At 49.8% G+C, this 19,596-nt stretch overlaps 1 protein-coding gene and 1 pseudogene across 3 annotated transcripts; both read left to right on the forward strand.

The window, feature by feature from the left end:
• The first annotated feature begins 2,289 nt into the window (after positions 1 to 2,289).
• Positions 2,290 to 2,920, forward strand: LOC307110136 (high mobility group protein B1-like; annotated as a pseudogene). The gene has a single exon. The product of its transcript is annotated as a high mobility group protein B1-like (transcript).
• Positions 2,921 to 6,536: 3,616 nt separating this feature from the next.
• On the forward strand, positions 6,537 to 19,319 carry RHOG (ras homolog family member G). 2 transcript variants are annotated; one of them, XM_079788715.1, is made up of 2 exons: positions 6,537 to 6,895; positions 18,126 to 19,319. In XM_079788715.1, exon 2 carries the CDS (start codon positions 18,194 to 18,196, stop codon positions 18,767 to 18,769), a length of 576 nt encoding a protein of 191 aa, XP_079644841.1. In that variant the 5' UTR covers positions 6,537 to 6,895; positions 18,126 to 18,193; the 3' UTR covers positions 18,770 to 19,319. The 2 variants fall into 2 exon arrangements, with proteins under 2 accessions (XP_079644841.1, XP_079644840.1); XM_079788714.1 differs by lacking the exon at positions 6,537 to 6,895 and adding an exon at positions 7,132 to 7,263 and having other exon boundaries at positions 18,126 to 19,318.
• The last annotated feature ends 277 nt before the right edge of the window (positions 19,320 to 19,596 follow it).

Consider the following 19,596-nt stretch of genomic DNA (forward strand, 5'->3'; position numbering starts at 1 on the left):
GATAAGACAGAGGCTATACTCATTTTACACATGAAGAAACTGAGGCTGAGAAGGCGACAGGGCAACCACATCAAGCTCTCTTTCTCCTTTGGGATTTCCTCTCTATCCTAAAAGTTTCAGCTCGAGTGAAATAAAAGCATTCATGCTTTGACCAATGGTGACAGCCTAGCATGAACCAGAAGATATTAAAAAATAAAAAGAAAAAAGACTCAGTACCTTCCCTGACTTGCCCTGTCTCTGCTACACTGCTTAGAGTGCTTATATAACTGGATTGTGATTACCTCTTAAGTATCTACTTTCCGAATTAGCCCCTGAGCTCATCCAGGACTGTGTTTCATTCATCTTTATTTTCTTCCAGGCTAGGACTTTACCTGGTACTTAATAAAAGTGAATAATGAATGATGTGAGTTCTGTACAGCAGCCTAGCTGTCCTTCCTGTACATTACAGGGTTTCTGGATACCAATAGCTTTCATTTGGAAAGTGAATCTTCAGCAGAAGTGTAATAGAGTCCTAAATCTCTGGCTCAGAAAAATTTAAGAATCTCTGAGTCCAGGCTGTGTTATCTGTGGAGCTCCCTGGTGTCCAAACATGGCAAGTACAGCTATCACTGAGAAGCTGCCAGACTCGGGCAGGATAGGGAATAGGGAAAGAGATCTTGGCTTCTAACAACCCTTCCCAGGCTAGTTTCACAAAGAGAATCATCTCCCCTGCCAGAATCAGTTCTAGAGTCTTACTGCCAATGTTCACTCATTCATTTAACATCTACTGACCCCCTGTTCGTAACAACCCAGTTCCTACCCTCAGAGAGCTCAGTTTTTAGAAGAGCAACTGGTACTTGTGAATAATGTCTTGAAAGGAATTGGTACAGGGGCAGGTGAGGGGGCACAGAAGAGGGATAAGTAGCTGCCTAAAGCAGTCAGAAAGGCTTGTACACAGATGAGGATGAAGGGTCCTGGAATTAGACTGCTTAGATTCACATCCTGGCTATGCTGTGTAACTGTGCAAACTGAGTTGCTCCTGGACACACCAGGGCTGAAGAAGAAGGAATTTCTCAGAGGGGATTATGCCAGGTGACCTGGGTACCACCTAGTTTGGAAAACCTCAAAGATGCAAAGCTGTCCCTGAGGCAAATAAGACAACTATTGTTCTGCCTGCTTGGGAGAAGGGACCCTCCTGGAGGATAGGGCATATCCTTGGTCCCTCCTCCCGCTATCCAGTTAGGTTCTTGGAGAGAATCAGGAACAATGGATCAGAGGATGCTACTCTAGAATTTTGTTTCATTTGTCACTTCCCCTGTTCTTTCTCTGCCATCTCTTGTCTTGCCCCTCATTTTCCCATGTCACAAAATGGGACATCAGGCTGTCTTTAGGGATAGCAATGAAGGGCAGACTTCTACTTCCACTCTTCAGACAGACTGAGAGAGGGAAGAGCAGGGAATACAGAGGAGTCCCAAGAGGTGAGGTGCCTAGAACCACATCAGAGTCAAAGGAGAACTTTGATTTAGGGTTAGCCTAAAGAGACTGGGACTGGATGAAGCAGAAAACCCTTACGGGTCACTGGTGAACTACAGGAATAAGCTAGAAGCTTCTGGGGCAGGGGTGAGATCAGTTCAGGGCCCTTCTCCTCCTCTCTGTCTCCACCCTGCTCCTGTAGGAGAACCGAGTCAGCTTTAGCATTTTGACCTTGAGAAAGAAGGAGGAATTGGTGAGGGGGAAGAACCTGAGAACACCATGGGCATATGGAGAAATGAACTAATGTTCATTTGTTACTAGTATACCCTGGGCAATCTGCTAGATGCTTATATTATCTCATTTAATCCTCACAATCCCGCAAAGCACACAGTATTCTCATTCTCATTTTAAAATGAAACAAAATAACTCTGTTATATGCTTTTATACTTGTGTATGATTACCTGTTTAAGAGCTATCTCCCTGGCTTCTGGCTCTCATAGCCACTGCAGTACATTGAGCCCCGTAGAGACAGTGCAAGGGCAAGTGCAAGTCAGATGGGCACTGAGCAACTCTGTGCTTACTGAGGAAAAATAATTAAACATGGGAAAAGGGATCCTAAGAAGCCAAGAGGCAAAATGTCATCATGTTTTTTGTTTTGTTTTTGTTAATCCTCACCCGAGGATATTTTTCCATTGATTTTTAGAGAGAGTGGAAGGGAGGGGGAGAGACATCAATTGGTTGCCTCCCACATGTGCCCGGACCAGGGCCAGGGATAGAGCCTGCAACAGAGGTACATGCCCTTGACCGGAATCGAATCTGGGACTCTTCAGTCTACGGATGGCTGCTCTATCCATTGAACCATCACATGTTTTTTGTGTGCACACTTGCCAGGAGGAGCACAAGAAGAAGCACCCAGATGCTTCAGTCAACGTCTCCGAGTTTTCTAAGAGAGGTGGGAGACCATATGTGCTAAAGAGAAAGGAAAATTTGAAGACATGGCAAAGGCAGACAAAGCCCATTATGAAAGAGAAATGAAAACTTATATCCCTCCTAAAGGGAAAACAAACAAAAAAAGTTTAAGGATCCCAATGCACCCACGAGGCCTCCTTCGGCCTTTTTCTTGTTTTGTTCTAAGTGTTGCCCAAAAATCAAAGGAGAGCATTCTGGCTAACCCATTGGTGATGTTGCGAAGAAGGTGGGAGAGATGTGGAATCACACTGCTGCGGGTGACAAGCAAGCCTGATGAGAAGACAGCTGCTAAGCTAAAGGAGAAGTACAAAAAAGATATTGCTGCATACTGAGCTAAAGGAGACCCTGATGCAGCAAAAAAGGGAGTTGTCAGGCTGAAAGGGGCAAGAAAAAGGAAGATGAGGAAGTTGAAGAGGATGAGGAGAAGAAAGAAGAGGAGGAGGGGCGGGGGAGGAGAAAGAATAAGTTGGTTCTAGCACAGTTTTTACCTTGTCTATAAAGCATTTGCCCCACCTCGAGACACAACTCATTCCTTCTAAAGAAAAAAAAAATTGAAATGTAAGGGTGTGTAAGATTTGTTTTTAAACTGTAGACTGTCTTTTCTTGTATAGTTAACCCACTACCGAATGTGCCTTTAGATAGCCCTGTCCTGGTGGTATTTTCAATAGCCACTAACCTTGCCTGGTACAGTATAGGGCCTATAAACTGGCATGGAAATTTAAAGCAGGTTCTTGGTGCACAGCACAAATTAGTTATATATGGGGTGGTAGTTTTTACATCTTCAATTGTCTCTGATGCAACTTCTATAAAATAATTGTTGTTTTGTTAACTGAATACCACTCTTTAATTGCAAAAAAAAATGCAGCTATTTTGTTGACATTCTGAATGCTTCTCAATAAGTATAATTTTTTATTAGAAAAAAAATCTATTTTCTTTGCCAGTTATATCAGGATAAGGACTTGTCTATGTTTTTACGCCTGCATCCTTGGTGTGACACTATACCTGGCCCAGAAAAGATTTTCAATAAATGTGTGTTCAAGAAATGAAAGAGAGTGGTCCTTTTGACTGACTTGTCAAAGGTCACAATGTAAGCTGTACAACCAGGATTTGAATCCTGGGCTATTTAATCTCTCTATTTGTCTGTGATCTCTCTATTCTACTCCAACAAAATGCTTTCATATGGTGTCTCACTTCTAAACGTCCCAACGTGGTGTCCTTGTCGTTCAGCTGCTTGTGAGCACAAAGAGCTCACCCATTCTGGGAAGGCAAGTGAGAGAGCAGGAAGAAGCAGCAGCCCTTCTGGGGTTGTGCTCTCTTTCTACCTTCTTCAGCGGAGTCCCTCCCTTTCCGAGAAGCCTTTGCAAACAGTCCCACCTATCTACCTGTCTCCCTCTCCTCTGACCTTATTGGCCCTTCCTATCTCTGTGCCATAAAAGTGGCTCCAAGTCACCTGGCCTCTGATGGTTCTATACATATTCGTGCTTTATTAAGACAATTTAATTCCACAAACATATACTGAAGCCAGACGTGTGCTCAGGCCTGCCTGTGCCAGGCCCAATGGGTGGACACAGAGATGAATCAGACACAACCTCAAAGGACTTACAGTCAGTGGGGAAGACAGACAGTAGGTACAGATACAATTAACTAGAGCACAAAGCAAGATGACCTAACTAGTATGAAAGAACTATGAGCAATATGCTGCATGCATAAACCTTAATTACTTAATTATTATTTTGAACAGTGTATCATAGGTCAGAGCTCGAAGGTATTATCTGGTTCAATCCCTTATTTTCCAGTGAAGGAGTCTTAGACCCAGAGAAGGGTGAGGCCTAACCTAGAGTTTCCCTAGTCAGTCTGGACAAACCAAGACTAGACTTCAGGTCTTCTTGGTTTTGTTATCGTTGTTTGGGTTTTGTTAATCCTCACCCGAGGATATTTTTCTATTGATTTTAGAAAGAGTGGAAGGGAAGGGAAGAAACAGAGAGGGAAACATCTATGTGAGAGAGACACATTGATTGGTTGTCTCCCGAAGGCACCCCGACCAGGATGGGGGGATAGTACCTGCAATTGAGGTACATGCCCTTGACAGGAATTGAACCAGGGACCCGTCAGTCCACAAGCCAATGCTCTATCCACTGAGCAAAACTGTCTAGGGCAGACTTCAGCCCTGGGCTCTTTACTTGTCCTCTAGTAGCTTTATATGCAGAAGTCTCATATCCCACCAGACCATGGAATCTTCAAGGCCAAGTCAAGTTCTCTGACCTAAGCAAGCTAAACCAGGGCCAACCAGGGGCTCAGGAAACGCAGTCTGACAACAGGCTGCCAATCCAGCCTTTTGGTCTACTGAATCTAACGGATATCCTACTTTTACCACTATCCTTCTAAAATTGATTTTCTAGTATTTTTCACCGAAAACTTTTTAAATGAGCTCTTTACCCAGAACACTAGTATGTAAATCTGATAAAAGTCAACTAACTCTGGTTGAAGGGAAGGGAGGTCAGAACTACACTATTTTCCTGCCCTCAAATCCTGGGAAGGGAACTCTAAGAACACAACTCAGAAAGCTTTGTTCTGGGACATAGTTTTTAATGGCTCATAGAAGTCATTGTACGATGTGGTCATCCACTGAACCCTGTCTTTTATGAAACTCACAGTCCTTTCTTCATCATTAATGCCAACCACCAGCCATGTGCTTCCAGTAGGTTATGAGGGGAACCAGGTTTTTCCCTTGCGTTTCCAGCTCTCCATTCCTCTAGAGAGGAGCTGGGTCCCAAGTGCTCTGGGGAGGGGGGAAGAGAGATCCAAACTCTGCCTGGGGGGTGGGGGGGGCAAGTGAAGCTTCCCTAAAAGCAGCATGGAGGATGAATTAATCTGCTCAGTCATTTACCAGCCTGAATCTGATAGGGGCTCTAACTTCACTGTGCCATACTCACTAGCTATATGTACTGTTGAGCACTTGAAATGTGTCTAGCCAAAATTCAGATGTACTGTTAGGTATAAAACACACCAGATTTCAAAGACTTAGTACCAAACAAAAAGAGCCTGTGGGTATGGTTCAATGGTTGAGCCTCCACCCATGAACCAACCGGTCCCTGGTTTGATTCCCAGTCAGGGCACATGCCCAGGTTGCGGGCTGGATCCCCAGTAGGGGTGTGCAGGAGGCAGCCAATTAATGTCTCCCTCTCACCAATGTTTCTCTCTCTCTCTCTAAAATGAATAAAACTTATTTTTTAAAAAGAATGTAAAATATCCTATTCATTTATAACCAATAACTTTTATATTGATTACATGTTGAATGATATTTTGGATAAGTTGGGCTAAGTAAAATATATTATTAAAATTAATTGTATCTGTTTCTTTTAAATTAAAAAATGTCATTACTAGAAAATTTTAAATTACATTTATGGTACACATTATATTTCCACTGGACAGCATTAGGAGAGACTATTAAGTGCATGGCAGAGGTGGTGTGTGTGTGTGTGTGTGTGTGTGTGTGTGTGTGTGTGCACGCATTGTGGGAAGGGTAAGAATGGCAGCCAGGCAGGGAACATTAGGGCCAGATTGTGAAAGACGCGTCTATTTCCCCTAGCAGTCAAGACAGAAAAGTCAGAGGGAGTAGGATGCGCAAAGACCCAAAGATATGGGCAGGCACATTGTGTTTAGGGAACTCATTCTCATTTCCTTTGAGCTAGGCATTGACAGAAGGCCTTTTACATCCATTCTCATGTTATCTTCGCAACTACAGGATGAAGAAGAGGTTATTCCGAAGACAGAATTGAGGCTGAGAAAGCATAAGCTATTCATTCTCTAAGTTTATCCTTCTCTTGGAGACAGTGAGCCTGTCGTAAGCGCCTCTCGGTTTTCCTATACAGCAACTTGCACGTGGTAGGCACTCAGCAAGTTGTTTTTGAACCAAGGATGTCCCTTCTCAAGTCAGAGCTCCACGCACCACGCCCGGGAGCAGAAGCAGCAGAGGGCGCCCACGAGTCCGCCCACCCTCCCGTCCTCCGGGCCCGGGCGGGGATTTCAGGCCTGGGTGCGGTCCTTCAGCCCCAAGCAGTTGCGCGCCTCCGCGAGAAGAGGGGGCCCGGGGAGCCCCACGTCCTCGGCCCGCCCCGCCCCCTCCCCAGAGCCCGGGCGCGCCGAACGGTCGGGTGCGGAACGACGACGCGACATCCTGTTTTGGGGGGCCCACGGCTCCGCCTGCGCCTCTGCTGATCTTGTCTTTCCCCGGGTGCTGACGCCAGCTCCCCTCCCCACCCCCACCCCATGTCCGCACCCTCCCCAGGGGTCTGGGGCCTTCCCACTGCTGAATCACCACCTCGGCACCACTCCGCACCCCCTTGGAGCTCGGGGCCGGGGTGGGGAATGCCCAGCTTGACCCGCTGTAGCCCGGGACTTGACCATCGCTCGATCCCTGCACTTGACTGAAGGCACCAGGCCTAGGGGCGCCTGTTCTCAGCATCTTGCCGCGGTGGGTGGGGGCGAGATACGGGGAGGGGGCAGAAGCCTAGAGCCTAGGTTAGGGCCTCTGGGGGGCGGGGGGGACGGCTAGGAGGAGACGGGAGGCCTGACCTTAAGGGACACAGAGGCAGAGGGGTGGGGGAGCCCCAGGACCCGGCAGGGGAGAGACCCGTGGAGGGGAGACCGAGGGTGGGGGCCGCCGGCCGGCGGACTTCCTGGTGCGACTGGGCCCCGCCTCGGCCCGCCCCCGCGCCCCGCCCCGCCCCGGCCGCCCGGCCCGCCCCCCCCCACTTCCTCCGGCCTCCCGCTCTCACTTCCTTCTCGAGCCGCCAGCCGCTGCCGCCGCCCCCAGCTCCCCCGCGGCGGGGAGGGCACCAGGTGAGGCCCGGCGCGGGCCGGCGGGCTGGGGGTCGGGGGTGGGGAGCCCTGCCGGCCCGGGAGTGGGCGCGGGCGCGGGCCCAGGAAGTTTGCTTGCGGGAGGCCGCGGGCGGGAGGCTCTGGGATCGCTGCAAGTTGGGCGGGCGCGGCCGCCGGGCGGGGCGGGCACCCGGTCCCTGCGAGCCGGCGGCGGCCCCGGGAGGGTGGGTTCCTGTAGGGCGGGGGCTGCACCGGCTCCCGGGGGCTGCGGGGGGACCCCTGAGATCGGAAGGCTGCCGCTCCGCGAGAAAAGTCTCTGAAGTGGGAGAGCTTAGAGCTGGGATGGGGGACTCAGAAGTGGGGTGCCCGCCGAAGTTGGTGGGGGTGTCCCGAAGTGCGTGAGAGGAGGGTGCCCCCTGGGCTGGAGATGGCGCTCCCACTGCTGCGGCGGTTGTGACACTTGCGAGGGGGGCGGTGTCTGGCCTCTGAAGCCTCCACTGCAGAGGAAGAGCTCCCTGCCCGGAGGATCGCCGCCAACTCGGACCCGGCTCTCCGGCTGCAGCCAGCGGTCCCCTGCGCTCGAGAGAAGGGGGGGGTGGGGGTGGCGCTGACCACAGTCCTTCTCTCTGTATCGTTTGTTGTTTTCTTTTCCTGAGGTCAAACCTCTTCATCCCTGGAAGCAAGCAACAGGTCTCTAGTTAGCAAACATCCGCCGGCCTGGCCGACGGGTGCCTGGCCTTGCTCCTTTGTGGGTAAACTGAGGGAGGTCTTGTCCTGTGACTGGAAGTGGAAGGACTCTCATCCAGAGGCACTGATAGTCTCTGACAAGATGGCATCACAGAGCAGCACTAATTCCAGAAGATGGAGAGAATGATAGGGCTTCTGGGAGGAAGCAAGGGCTCTGGCCCTGGGAAATGCTTGGGAACCACCTCCTAGTCTCCCCCTATTATCCGCAACCACCCCTCACTGTTAGTCCCTGAATTCTGTACATCCTCGCTCTGTCTTCCTCCATTCTCTCTTTAGACTACCCACGAACCCTCCATTACCCGCTTCTCCCATCTTCTTCAGTTTCTTTTCCCCAACACACAGTCCTGCCAAGGCCCTGGCCTCTCACTTACCCTGCCCTTCTGTCCATCTCTGCCCCCTGCAGCCTATATACCCTTCCCTTCCTTGGCCAGCTTCTGGCTCCACACTCTTGCTTCCTCTATCTTTCCTCATCCTTCTCGATCCCCGTCTCTGTGTCTTTTCCCTTCAGCCGCTTATCTCCAGCTCTGGGGTCAGATCTTTGGTGAGTTTGAGAGCCTTTTCAAACCTCCCCAGCTCAGAGATGCAGGCTGCAACCACCTAGTGACAGATCCTTAAAGGGCTGGAAAACCTCTCTGTGTGTGTGTGTGTGCAAGTGTCTGTGTGTCTACATTTTTATCTCTTTGAGACAAAATAACTGCCCTCAGCCTTGAGAGGGCCCAGAGCAGAGAAAGCCAGCAGAATGAAGGGAACCTGTAGTGGGTGAGGTTGTGGTTAGGTAGGAGGAAGCAGACAGTAGCAGTCAGGGTAGAGTGGCAGGAATAAGACTAGTGAAAGAGGCCGTGGGAAATCAAAATCACCCCGGCCCTTGGGTGCTTAATCATGAGGCCAAGCCTGGAGGGTGGGGGACAGCCCAAAGGTCCCTAACTCCAATACTTACTGGTTCCAACAATGGTGTTGGAGAGAATGCGACCAGGTCAACTATGTGTGACAGATGGAAAGGGAAGGGGGAAAGGCAAGATTCTGGAGAGAAGACTATAGCTAGTCTGACTTCAGTTTTAATGTTTTAGTGCCAGTTCAGGAAAAGAAGGGTGTGAGACAAAGTATCTGCCCTTTCTTCCATGCTGTCTTCCATCCGGGTCCTGCCCAGGCTGGATACCCCATGCCCTGGGCTACGTCAGGGCCTTGGTGACAGGAAGCCCTCTGCAGTCTGCTGACCCCGCTCCTCTGCTTTCTGGCATCCTTAGTATTCCCCCTTTCACCCTAGATAGGACCCTACTCCCTGTCTTTCTCCTGAGTCTAACTTCAGTCTAGATTGGTTTTATAAGTACACATTGTCCCCATTCTAGAACTCTTTCCTCAAGCCTTTGGGATGCATGTTATGAGATCTTGCTTCTCGCTGCCTCCCTCATTTTACTCTATTTATTTATCTCCACTAGGGGAAAAAAAGAGAGAGAGAAAGAAAGAAATGGAGGGGAGCAAGTGCTATACTTTTGGGATTCCCAAGCACCTTTAGATTTAAAGGCTGTTCCCATTCTAATCTCTTCCATTCTCACAGTTGCCCCTCTCCCGTGAGTTGTCCCTTCTTCTACCCACCAGTCTCTCCTACTCTCATTTCTGGGAGGTATATGGGGTTTGGCCCCAGAGGAAATCTCAGGGACATACATAAAACCCCTTCTTGGGGAAGGATATTCTTGCAAGGCATTTTCCCAGCATCACCACTCAGTAAAAAACCACCCAGGAGTCCTGACTCCTGGCCTGCAACCCAATACTTTATTTTAGGATCCTGCATAACTAAAACCCACAGGTCTCTGAGGGTTGAAGATAGGATGGATGAGACAGGGTTTCTCCCAGGCAAGATCTGGTCCCACTGAAGGTTTGAGCTAATTGCAAGAAAGTCATTGCTGAAAAAAATATGATCAGGGTCATAGGGATCTAAATGGGAAAATATCAAGAGAGGAGGGGAGGTGCCTGCAACCTAGGAGGCTGCTCATTGAGGTTTTGGCTAAAGAAATAAGGTCAAGGTCCTGAAATGAAAGGAAGTGGCCGTTCTGAGATTGTCACAAATCCTGGTTGGGAATCTAGGATCTGAGAGTTGTTTCTGGCAAGATGTGAGGGCAAATGAGGTAGCTGATGTGAGCTTTTAGGGGGTCATGAGCAGGAAGATATGAGAGGTTGTGGCTATAGTAAGACAGTTGGGAAGATATTTGAATGGGGGTAGATGGGCGTTTGGGAAGAAGATGGGGGCCAGGACCCAGACTGAAGATCCCTCCCTCCATGCACAGTGTAGACCCATTAGTGGTGAGGCTTGTAGGGGTCTCTGAGGAGGGAAACCAAAGACAAAGCCTGGGCCACCTCCCCAGAACAGATTGGTTTTCCTGTCCAGAGTCCAGCTTCCTCTTTTGTCCTCATGTCATGGGGGGAGGGCATCTCCCCAGGAGCTAGAAGCTGAAGGAGGAGTTTCTCAGTTAGGGCAGAGCCAGGATGGCTGTCTGTCTAATAATGTCAGTTCTAAATCATGGACACCCCAGTATAGACTAGGTATAAAAGCTTGAGAATTTAGAAGCAAAAAGGGCTCAGACTTCAACCTGACCCCTTTGGCCTTTTCCTGAAGGGATAAACCGTGGTAGGATCTTCCTGAATGAGGTCAGAGAGATGATAGGCTCATTCCCAGGCCTGAGTAAAATAATCTCCTTTATGGAAGTAACATCAGGCTGTATTAGGAGATCCAGGCCCTTGTCCTAGATTTGCTCCCAACTTTGTCTCTCGTGACTCAGCTTCAACATGGAGTTGCCTATCAATGCCTCCACAGAGCATAGAGAATACTGATAACTCTGACTCTCCTTCAACCAAGAGGCTCTTCATAGCACTGGCCTCCACTGTGAGCCCTCCTGTCTCATGCCAGCCTTGATCTGAGTGGTGTCCGAGTATCTGCCCAGGGATAGGAACTGTGGCCCCTTTCCCCAAAGTCCAAGGATTGTTATAGTTTGAGAGATGAGAAAAGGGCAGAGAGTGTGGGGGATTTTGCGAGAGGACAGCAAGATGAGGGAGTACCCTGTGCCCTGCTCTAGCTCTGCCCCACTGACTGTGGAAAATAGATGCCGGAGTTTCCTCCCTGATGTTTTTTTCCCTTATGGAAACCCCCTTAGGCCTGGGGCGGGGCTGAAGGGACAGTGTGGCCCTGGGTCTCTCTGTGGGTATTTTCGGGGGTAGGGGGTAGGATTGGGAGGATGGTGCTTCTGTACAGCACCGTGTGAAATGAGCAAAGGCAAAGGAAGTGCCACTTCACAGGGCTTTCGTGGGGCCCTGGGACTCCTGAGCTGCTAGGGGGAAGGGAGGAGGAAGCAAGTGTTCAGCCTTCCTCTGTGCTGCTTGGTGGGGGAGGGGGTGGCCTCCTTAGCTCCCCCAAGCAAAGCTCTCCTGGCCCTGGGGCTCACCCTTTATGGAGCACCTCAGGTGCTGGGGATGGTGAAAGAAGGAAGGGAACTCAGACTTAGTGAAAGGGTCCTATCCTCACCATAGCTTTCCCAACTACAGCTGTCTTGCTTCTTCCTCCTCTCTAGGCCCTAGTGGGTAGAGTCAACTAATCCTCTTACCCTACCTGCTGCAGTGCAGGAAGCTCTGCAGAGGCTGAAGGGTGGAGAATGGCAAGAGGTGGAGAGTTCTCTAGCATGGGGTGGTGTGTGTGTGTGTGTGTATGTGTGTGTGTGTGTGTGTGTGTGTGTGTGTGTGTGTGTGTGTAAGGCTGGGAACTAGGCTCTCTTGGGTCTAGTTCCCTGCTGATGGGGAGAAGGGGAAGAAAGAGAGAAACTCAGCCCTTGGCCTAGTCCCAGCCCCACAATGATCTCATGTCTCCCCCAGCTTCCTCCTCCCTGCCCAGCTGCAGCCAGCTGCAGCCTTTTTGAGCCTCTTCGTATCACCTCTCCTCCATCCTTCCAAACAAACAAACAATCAGACTCTCGAGCTTCTGAAGCCATTTTCAACACTGACCCTGACCTTGCTTAACCCTTGACCACAGGTCTTCAAATACCCGCAATCCTTAGCCTTATCAGGAACACTTTTCGTACCCATCTTCCTCATCACCTCTAGCCTTGCTGTGCCTGCTTCACCCCTCTCCCTCTTCCAGTAGAAGACAGGGCAGTCTAGCCTATATGTGTTTGATACCCGAAATTGTGCTCCTCAGTGGGAGGAGGAGGTTGATTGCCCATGTCTTGTGTCTCCTGGGCCTATGACTCTTCCTTGTTCCCAGAATCAAAGTTTGCATTGATGGAGGAGGAGATATGTGTCAGTCTGCAGCTTTTGCTCAGAACTCTGCTGGACTTCTGGAAGTAAGCAAAAGAACAATTTCCCTCCTCATGAGGCATCTAGTTAGTTCAGTGCAATGAACAGGAGGGACAGTGCTGGGGAAGCTAGGGCAGGAAAGGGGGAGAAGATGGGAACAGATCTGGGCCCTGAAAGGCTGGGAGGATCAGACAGGGGCGAGCAGAATTTCTGGAGGAGGAACTCCCATGTGCAAAGACATGAAGTACAAGTGAGTTCAGTTATTGACTGTGTTCAGCCTAAGGAGACAGATCCCCAGGACCTTGCCCTCTAGGTCCTCCCAGTCTAGATAAGATTCAGAACAGCCTCCATGTCTTGCAAGATACAATGTGCCTGTGAGAGAAACAGGGACCAGACCTTGGATGGGATAAGTCACTTGTGACCTGGGTGATTTGCCAAAACTTTCCTGGAGGAGATGACAATGGTGCTTGGCCCTGGAGAACCAAGGGGTGGGGTTCCTTAGGCAACTGAGGACTTCTGAGCTGCCCATTGGGGATTGGGGGATGGAAGAGGGGAAGAATGCTGGATTCCCATGAGGAAAGGGAATACTGCTTGCTGTTTGATGTGTTTTGGGGAAGAGAATGTGGAGACTGCTTTGGAGAATCAGGTTGGTGTGGCCAGAGTTCAGGATCAGAATGCCCAGAGATGGATTAAGTAGAATGAGTTTCAGTGAGGGCTGCAGACGGGGAGCCCCATGTCAAGGAGGTAGGTTAAAAGGCTGTGGTAAGTTGGTTCCCATTGCCTTCACACTCCCCCATCTCTTAGGGCCCACCCCTCCCCCACTCCCAATTGGGACACTTCCCCTGCTCTAACGGCCACAGAGATCTGGCAATCAGGCAATCCTCTGCTTCCTTTCCCTCCCCACTTCTGGGTCTGCCTGAGGCACACCCTAAGACAAGGTCCCACTGGGTACAAGCTGGGCTCCAGGAACCATACTCAGAGTTAGGTCCCCATGGGCTGTGCTCCCCTAGATGGGCTCCCTGCTGAAGTCAGGTCAAGCTGGTACTGGAAAGAGAGATTTTTGCCTATCCCAGTCAAAGTTTTTGGCTGCCACTGCTGTCCAAAAAGATTCAGTATTGCAGTGTTGGCCGTGGGAGTGTTAGTTCAATTCTGGGCTTTTGAGGCAACTGTCCAGATCTCAGTAATGGGGCAGAAGCAAGCAGATCAGAAGGCAGTGGTTGCACAGTCTTGTGTTCTCAACCCTGTGCTTAGTTTTTCTGTAGAAGAGGGATGCTCAAGATCCAGTATGGGGTGGGGGAGGGCATCCACAAACTAGGAAACTTATGTATGACTATTGGGGAAGGAGAATCACAAGGAGCCAAAGAAGGGTTAAAAGGTTGGCCATGCTATGGAAGTTCAAAGAAAGGAGAAGTCAGTAGCCCCATGGGACTCTGAAGCTCTGAGGTTTAAGCTAGGCCTTGAGGAGTCAGGAAGATTCTAGAGGCAAGAGGGAATGGCAGCAGATGGAAGAACAAGAGTAACAGTTCAGAGGCAACAATCGTCCTGGCTTGTTTAAGAGGACTGTGACGACCCCTCTGGAGCAGGAAGCTGGGGACTCACATTTGCAGAGTACCTACATTTACACATATATTGTACATTAATGCATTTAATCCTTATAACACCTTATGAGGTTGGTTTTATTACTTAGCTCATAAGTGGGAGAACTAGGATTTAAACTCAGATCTAGCTAACTCTAAAATCCCTACCAGAGTATGAAGAACTCTGAATGCCAGAATGAGAGACTAGGCATGCTCTTAATTAAGTTAGGAATAAAAAGTCATTGTAATTTGGCTAATAATATACAGATCTGCAATCATTAATTTACTTAGTAAATAAAAGTTCTTTTAGTTTTTATTGATTTCAGAGAGGAAGGGAGAGGGAGATAGAAACATCAATGATAAGAGGGAATCATTGATCAGCTGCCTCCTGCACGCCCCCTACTGGGGATCGAGCCCGTAACCCGGGCATGTGCCCTGACCAGGAATCGAATCTTGATCTCCTGGTTCATAGGTTGACACTCAACCACTGAGCTACACCAGCAGGGTCGGTCCAAAGTTCTTTTTATAAAAGTCATCTAGTAAGTCACAGTTAACCCTAACCTCAAGCAGGCCACTCTTATTTGGCCTCCTGCAGCATTGACTGTTCCTTCTTCCTATGTGGCCCAGGTTAGACCCTACCCTCCTTAAATGGGCTGTGGGAACCTATTTGATCCAGTACAGGTTATAGGATTTCCAAGTAAACATTTGTCCTGTGAGAGGGGATACACTCTGGGATAAAGTACTAGACTGATGCCACCACTCAGACACCTACGTATTCAGTGCTTCCTGCCTATTGGGATGAGAGGCTTTGCTTCTGTGTGCACAACTTTCCAATTCACAAAGCACTGCTGCCCTTTGAGTCAAGGAAGGCAAGTATTGTCATTCCTACTGTACAGTTAAAGAAACTGAGGCTCCGGGAAGGGAAGTGACTTACTTGCTCAGGGTCACGAAGTTGGCTAGTAAGGGGTAATGTGGAGGCTCTATGATGCATTGAGGAAAACACAAACTTTGGATGGCAAAACGGGTTTGTGTCCTGACTCCCAAGCTAACTGGCCGTATGACACTGAGTTACTTTAACTATGAGTTTGTTTCCTTATCTGTAAATAGACATAGTACCAATGGGTTGTTATAAGGATCAAATAACAATGCCACGTGATCTATAAAGGGTTGTACCTTGTGAGGGCTTTTTATCAAAGGACAGAGTCAGCAGGTGAACCCAAGAGGTCACATTCCGGAATTTGCTTCTCTGCCCTGTACCACACGTTCTCTGCTCTGCTTGTTTCTGGACACTACCGCACTCATGATCCTTTTCCGGTGTCAGTCCTGTTCCCTTGCCAGTCCGGAAGCTGCTGCCCTCTCCCTCCCCACTCCTTTGAGGGCTGATTTACTGATCGTGGGTTGATAACCACCTCCCTAGAGAGCAGCCTGGAGCCACTGAACTTCCAGTCTCCTGGGCCTTGTGACTGCTGTCCAGAGCTCCCTTCTTGCCTTCCTGCCTGGGCCAACCCAGTGCTGGGCCTGTGGGGGAGGAGTTCCCAGACATACTACCACACCCATGCCCCTACTCTGTGTAGAACTGAAGATTTACAGGCCCAGGAGTTCTCTCAAAATGCTAAGGTCTCTCAGGTAATTCAGGGGACATAAGTAACAGCACCAACCCCTACAACATGCTCTCTCCTTTCCCCAAGGGAGGAGCCACGGAATCCTAGAAGAATGTGTCTTAACTTGCCCCCATGTATGCAGGCCTTATGCATTTGCTGACTGACTCAGCCCCAACCCCACCCCCACACCACCCCCTGCCTTTCCTACCCCCATCATTCTATCCCCTGCTCCCAGGGCTCTTTGTGTCTCATTTCATCTACCTACTGCCCTTGTCACAGGCAGTTTTCTCTCCATTTCATGGACTGGGAAACTGAGGCCCAGGGAGGGTAAGTGCCTCATGCTTGGTTTCAGTGAGTCAGCAGCAGAACAGAGCTGGGGTTAGAAATTCAGTCTCTTGACTTCCAGTCTGAGGTTCCACTGCCCTATAAGATCCTTAACTCCTACCTGGACCCATTTCCTGAGACTCTCTATCTGTCCTGAAGTTGGACACAGATACTTATTCACACAAATAAGATAGAAATGTTTTCATGGGAACCAGAGACAACCTCATAGAATGAAACCATTTCCCTCCCAGCTGGTCCTGGGGGAAGCTAGAAACTAGGAGGAAGCTGGGATTAAGTTCTGGGTCCTGTGCAGGTCCCACACCACCAGAGTTCCTTTTTGCCTCCCAATGGGATCTCCCTCTTATCTACAATTTGATTTTTGAGACTTCTGAACCAGTATTTGAGAGGTCAGGCTGAGAGTTAAGGGGTTTTCAGACTAGGGTGCAGTTTTGCAGTGTATATAAAGCGAAATGGAGAAAAATGGGCCAGTGGTGATGGTGCTTGCATGGAGCAAGGGATACTTGGATATCTGGGTGTGTCTAAAACAGACTGTCCAGCCCTGGCCAGTGTGGTTCAGTTGGTTGGAGAAATGTCCTGTGCACCAAAAGTCTCAGGTTCGATTCCCAGTCAGGACACATACCCAGGTTGCAGGTTCAATCCCTAGCCTGGTTGGGGCGTGTGCAGGAGTCAACCAATCAGTGTTTTCCTCTTACTCAATGTTTTCTCTCTCTCTCCATTCCCCACTCTCTAATAAATAAGTAAATGAAATGAAATTGGCTGTCCCCTCCTAGGATGCAGGGACCTGGTTGTGAGAGTCGGGGAAAGGAAGTCACATACTGGCCAGCAAAAGTCCCTCATGGCCAAGAGGAAGTAGCCAATGAGAGGAGAACCTTTGCCACAGCAGTATAAATAATCACAGGGTTTCCGGAAGCTCTGTTCTTTCCAGAACTCAGAAGAGCAGTTCCTCACCCTGAGGCCCCGTGAGCTGCAAAGGGGACAAGGGTAATGGTTGGAGCTGGGACTCTTTCTTTCATACCTCACTAATAATTATAGCAGCCCATTTATTTGGTACTTCCTATGTGCCATGCCTCAGGCCAAACACTTTCGTACATTAGCTCATTTCATACTCTGAACAATTGTAACACAATAGGCAAGATTTCCCCCATTTTACAGATGAGAAAATTGAAGCTCAGGAAACTTAATATGTTGCCCAAGATCATACATGACTAGTTGGTGGAGCTGGGAGTAGAATCCCTGGCCAATCTGACTCCAGCATGTGTTCTCAGTGATAGAGCTTTAATGGCACTGTGTTCTCTACCCAAGAGTCTGGAAGCCCCTGAAATTCTTCAGAGGTACGTGCCATGGTCTCAAAAAAGAGACAGAAAAGTAAGAGGGAAATCAAGGTTTTGTTTTATTCTTCCGTTCATCCCTTTTGGGTGGGCTTGGAGGATCTGCCTCACCCCACCAAGGACCTCAAGAGAAGATGCTGATGTCTAGGAGCCACCCCTTTGCTTCATTCAAATAGGGTCTATTATGCTTACAGAAATAATGGGATTAGCTTACCCTCCTTTTCCCTCCCCAGGGCACCCTGGATTTTGATAGGGCAGCTGTCTAGAGAATTGTGCTCCTTACTCAGCAGATTTCTTATTGCACCTTTTGGGTTGTACTCAGTAGCCAAGATATGGGGTTTGGAGTTGAAACATCAGTGCGCTGGGCAGGGCTGGCCCTGAGTTGGGAGAGGTTCCCACACATGGCTGCATCTCAGAGTGACGGACAGCGCCCTGTGCCAGAACCCCTCTCCAGTGTACATAATGGGAGGGATCCATACCTAGTAGAGGGTCAGTAGGTTGATCCCTACACCTGTACACCGTCCTTTTGTGTCTATACTGCCTGGAGGAAAAATAAAAGTAGCTAATACTTATTGAAGGCATTGTTCTAAATGTTTTACTGTGTTACCTTATATAATCCTCTTAATAATCCAATGAAGTAGGTATTATTTTATTCCCATTTTACACATAAGAAAACAAGCCCACTAATCACCAACTACTAAGTAATTGGTCCAGCGTCACACAGCTAGAAAATAGCAAAGCTAGGATTTGACCTTAGTTGATCTGGCACCAGAATTTATGTGCTCCACATAATATATTTACATACTGTAGCGCCAGCCTCCTTACATCTGAGCATCTTTGCATGATCTCAGGGCCTCTCTTTATTGTGTATCTGTCTCCGAGGTCTGTCCTGATAGGATTATAAGATGGTGTCAGGTTAAGAAAACAGAAGGTCATTTCCCTCTGTGTGCCCCCATTCTTTCGTTCCAAGAGTGTCCTGACCACGTGTCCCTCTCCTCTGTTCATAGGTCATTGCATCCAGAGGGGCCCAGAAGGGGAAGGAGGCAGTGCCTCCACTGCAGCAGCTGCACCCAGAATGCAGAGCATAAAGTGTGTGGTGGTGGGCGATGGGGCTGTGGGCAAGACATGCCTGCTCATCTGCTACACAACTAACGCCTTCCCCAAGGAATACATCCCCACAGTGTTCGACAATTACAGCGCCCAGAGCGCAGTTGACGGGCGCACGGTGAACCTGAACCTGTGGGACACGGCGGGCCAGGAGGAGTACGACCGCCTCCGCACTCTCTCCTACCCTCAGACCAACGTCTTTGTCATCTGTTTCTCCATTGCCAGTCCACCCTCCTATGAGAATGTGCGGCACAAGTGGCATCCGGAGGTGTGCCACCACTGCCCTGATGTGCCCATCCTCCTGGTGGGCACCAAGAAGGACCTGAGAGCCCAGCCTGACACCTTGCGGCGCCTCAAGGAGCAGGGCCAGGCGCCCATCACACCGCAGCAAGGCCAGGCGCTGGCCAAGCAGATCCATGCTGTGCGCTACCTCGAGTGCTCGGCCCTGCAGCAGGATGGCGTCAAGGAAGTGTTTGCTGAGGCTGTCCGGGCTGTGCTCAACCCCACACCGATCAAGCGTGGGCGGTCCTGCGTCCTCTTGTGACCCTGGCACTCAGCTTGGAGGCTGCCCCTGCCCCCCCACCAGTTGTGCCTTGGCGCCTTGTCTGCCCCCAGCTGTGCCTTGTGCCTTAAAGACTAATTCTGGCACCCCTTGCCAGGGGGCTCCCTGAATGCCTGTTTTCCTTAAGGAGGCCCACGGGGAAAGGGGCTTTGGGTCCCAATCTGCTTGGGAATACCAGGTATTCTTGAGAGCTCACCCAGGCCAAGGTTGGACCCTTCCCCAAGAAGCCAACCCAGTGCCCCTCCCCATTTTTCCCTACTGACCAGTTGATCCAGCTTTCTACACAGATGTTGCTGCCTATTGTGGTGCCTTCTCTCAGGTTAGGAGCTCTTAGCCATCCCTAACCTCTCCCTTGCTGCTCTTCGAATTGCTCCCCCCTCAAGATGCTCTCTCCCTTCCCCAATGAAGGAACCACAAAATCCTGAGAAGATGAATGTGCCCTAACTTGTCTCCATGTGCCCAGGCCTTATGCATTGCTGACTGACTCAGCCCCCACCCCACCCCTCAGGCTCCTACCCCCATCAGCATCAATAAAACCTCCTGTCTCCAGTGGCCCCGGCTCCTCCCTGTGTGCAGAACATTGGGGGTTGGGCAGGGGACAGGCATGGGCTAGGGCTCCCCAGAGACTGGGAGCCTTTTGTTTCCTGTAAGAGGGGACAGAAGACAATAGGCTTCATTGTGGTCCCCCCACCCCCCAATTTCTCTAACAAAGCTCTGGGCTCCCTTAGAGGGGCCAGTCTTGCTATGGGGCCCAGCCACAGATTCTATAGTAGACTGGGATGCAAAGGATAGGCTCAGAAAGAGAGAGG

This window comes from Cnephaeus nilssonii (genome assembly GCF_951640355.1).
Source record: "Cnephaeus nilssonii genome assembly, chromosome: 13".
In the NCBI taxonomy this organism is placed as follows: Eukaryota; Metazoa; Chordata; class Mammalia; order Chiroptera; family Vespertilionidae; genus Cnephaeus; species Cnephaeus nilssonii.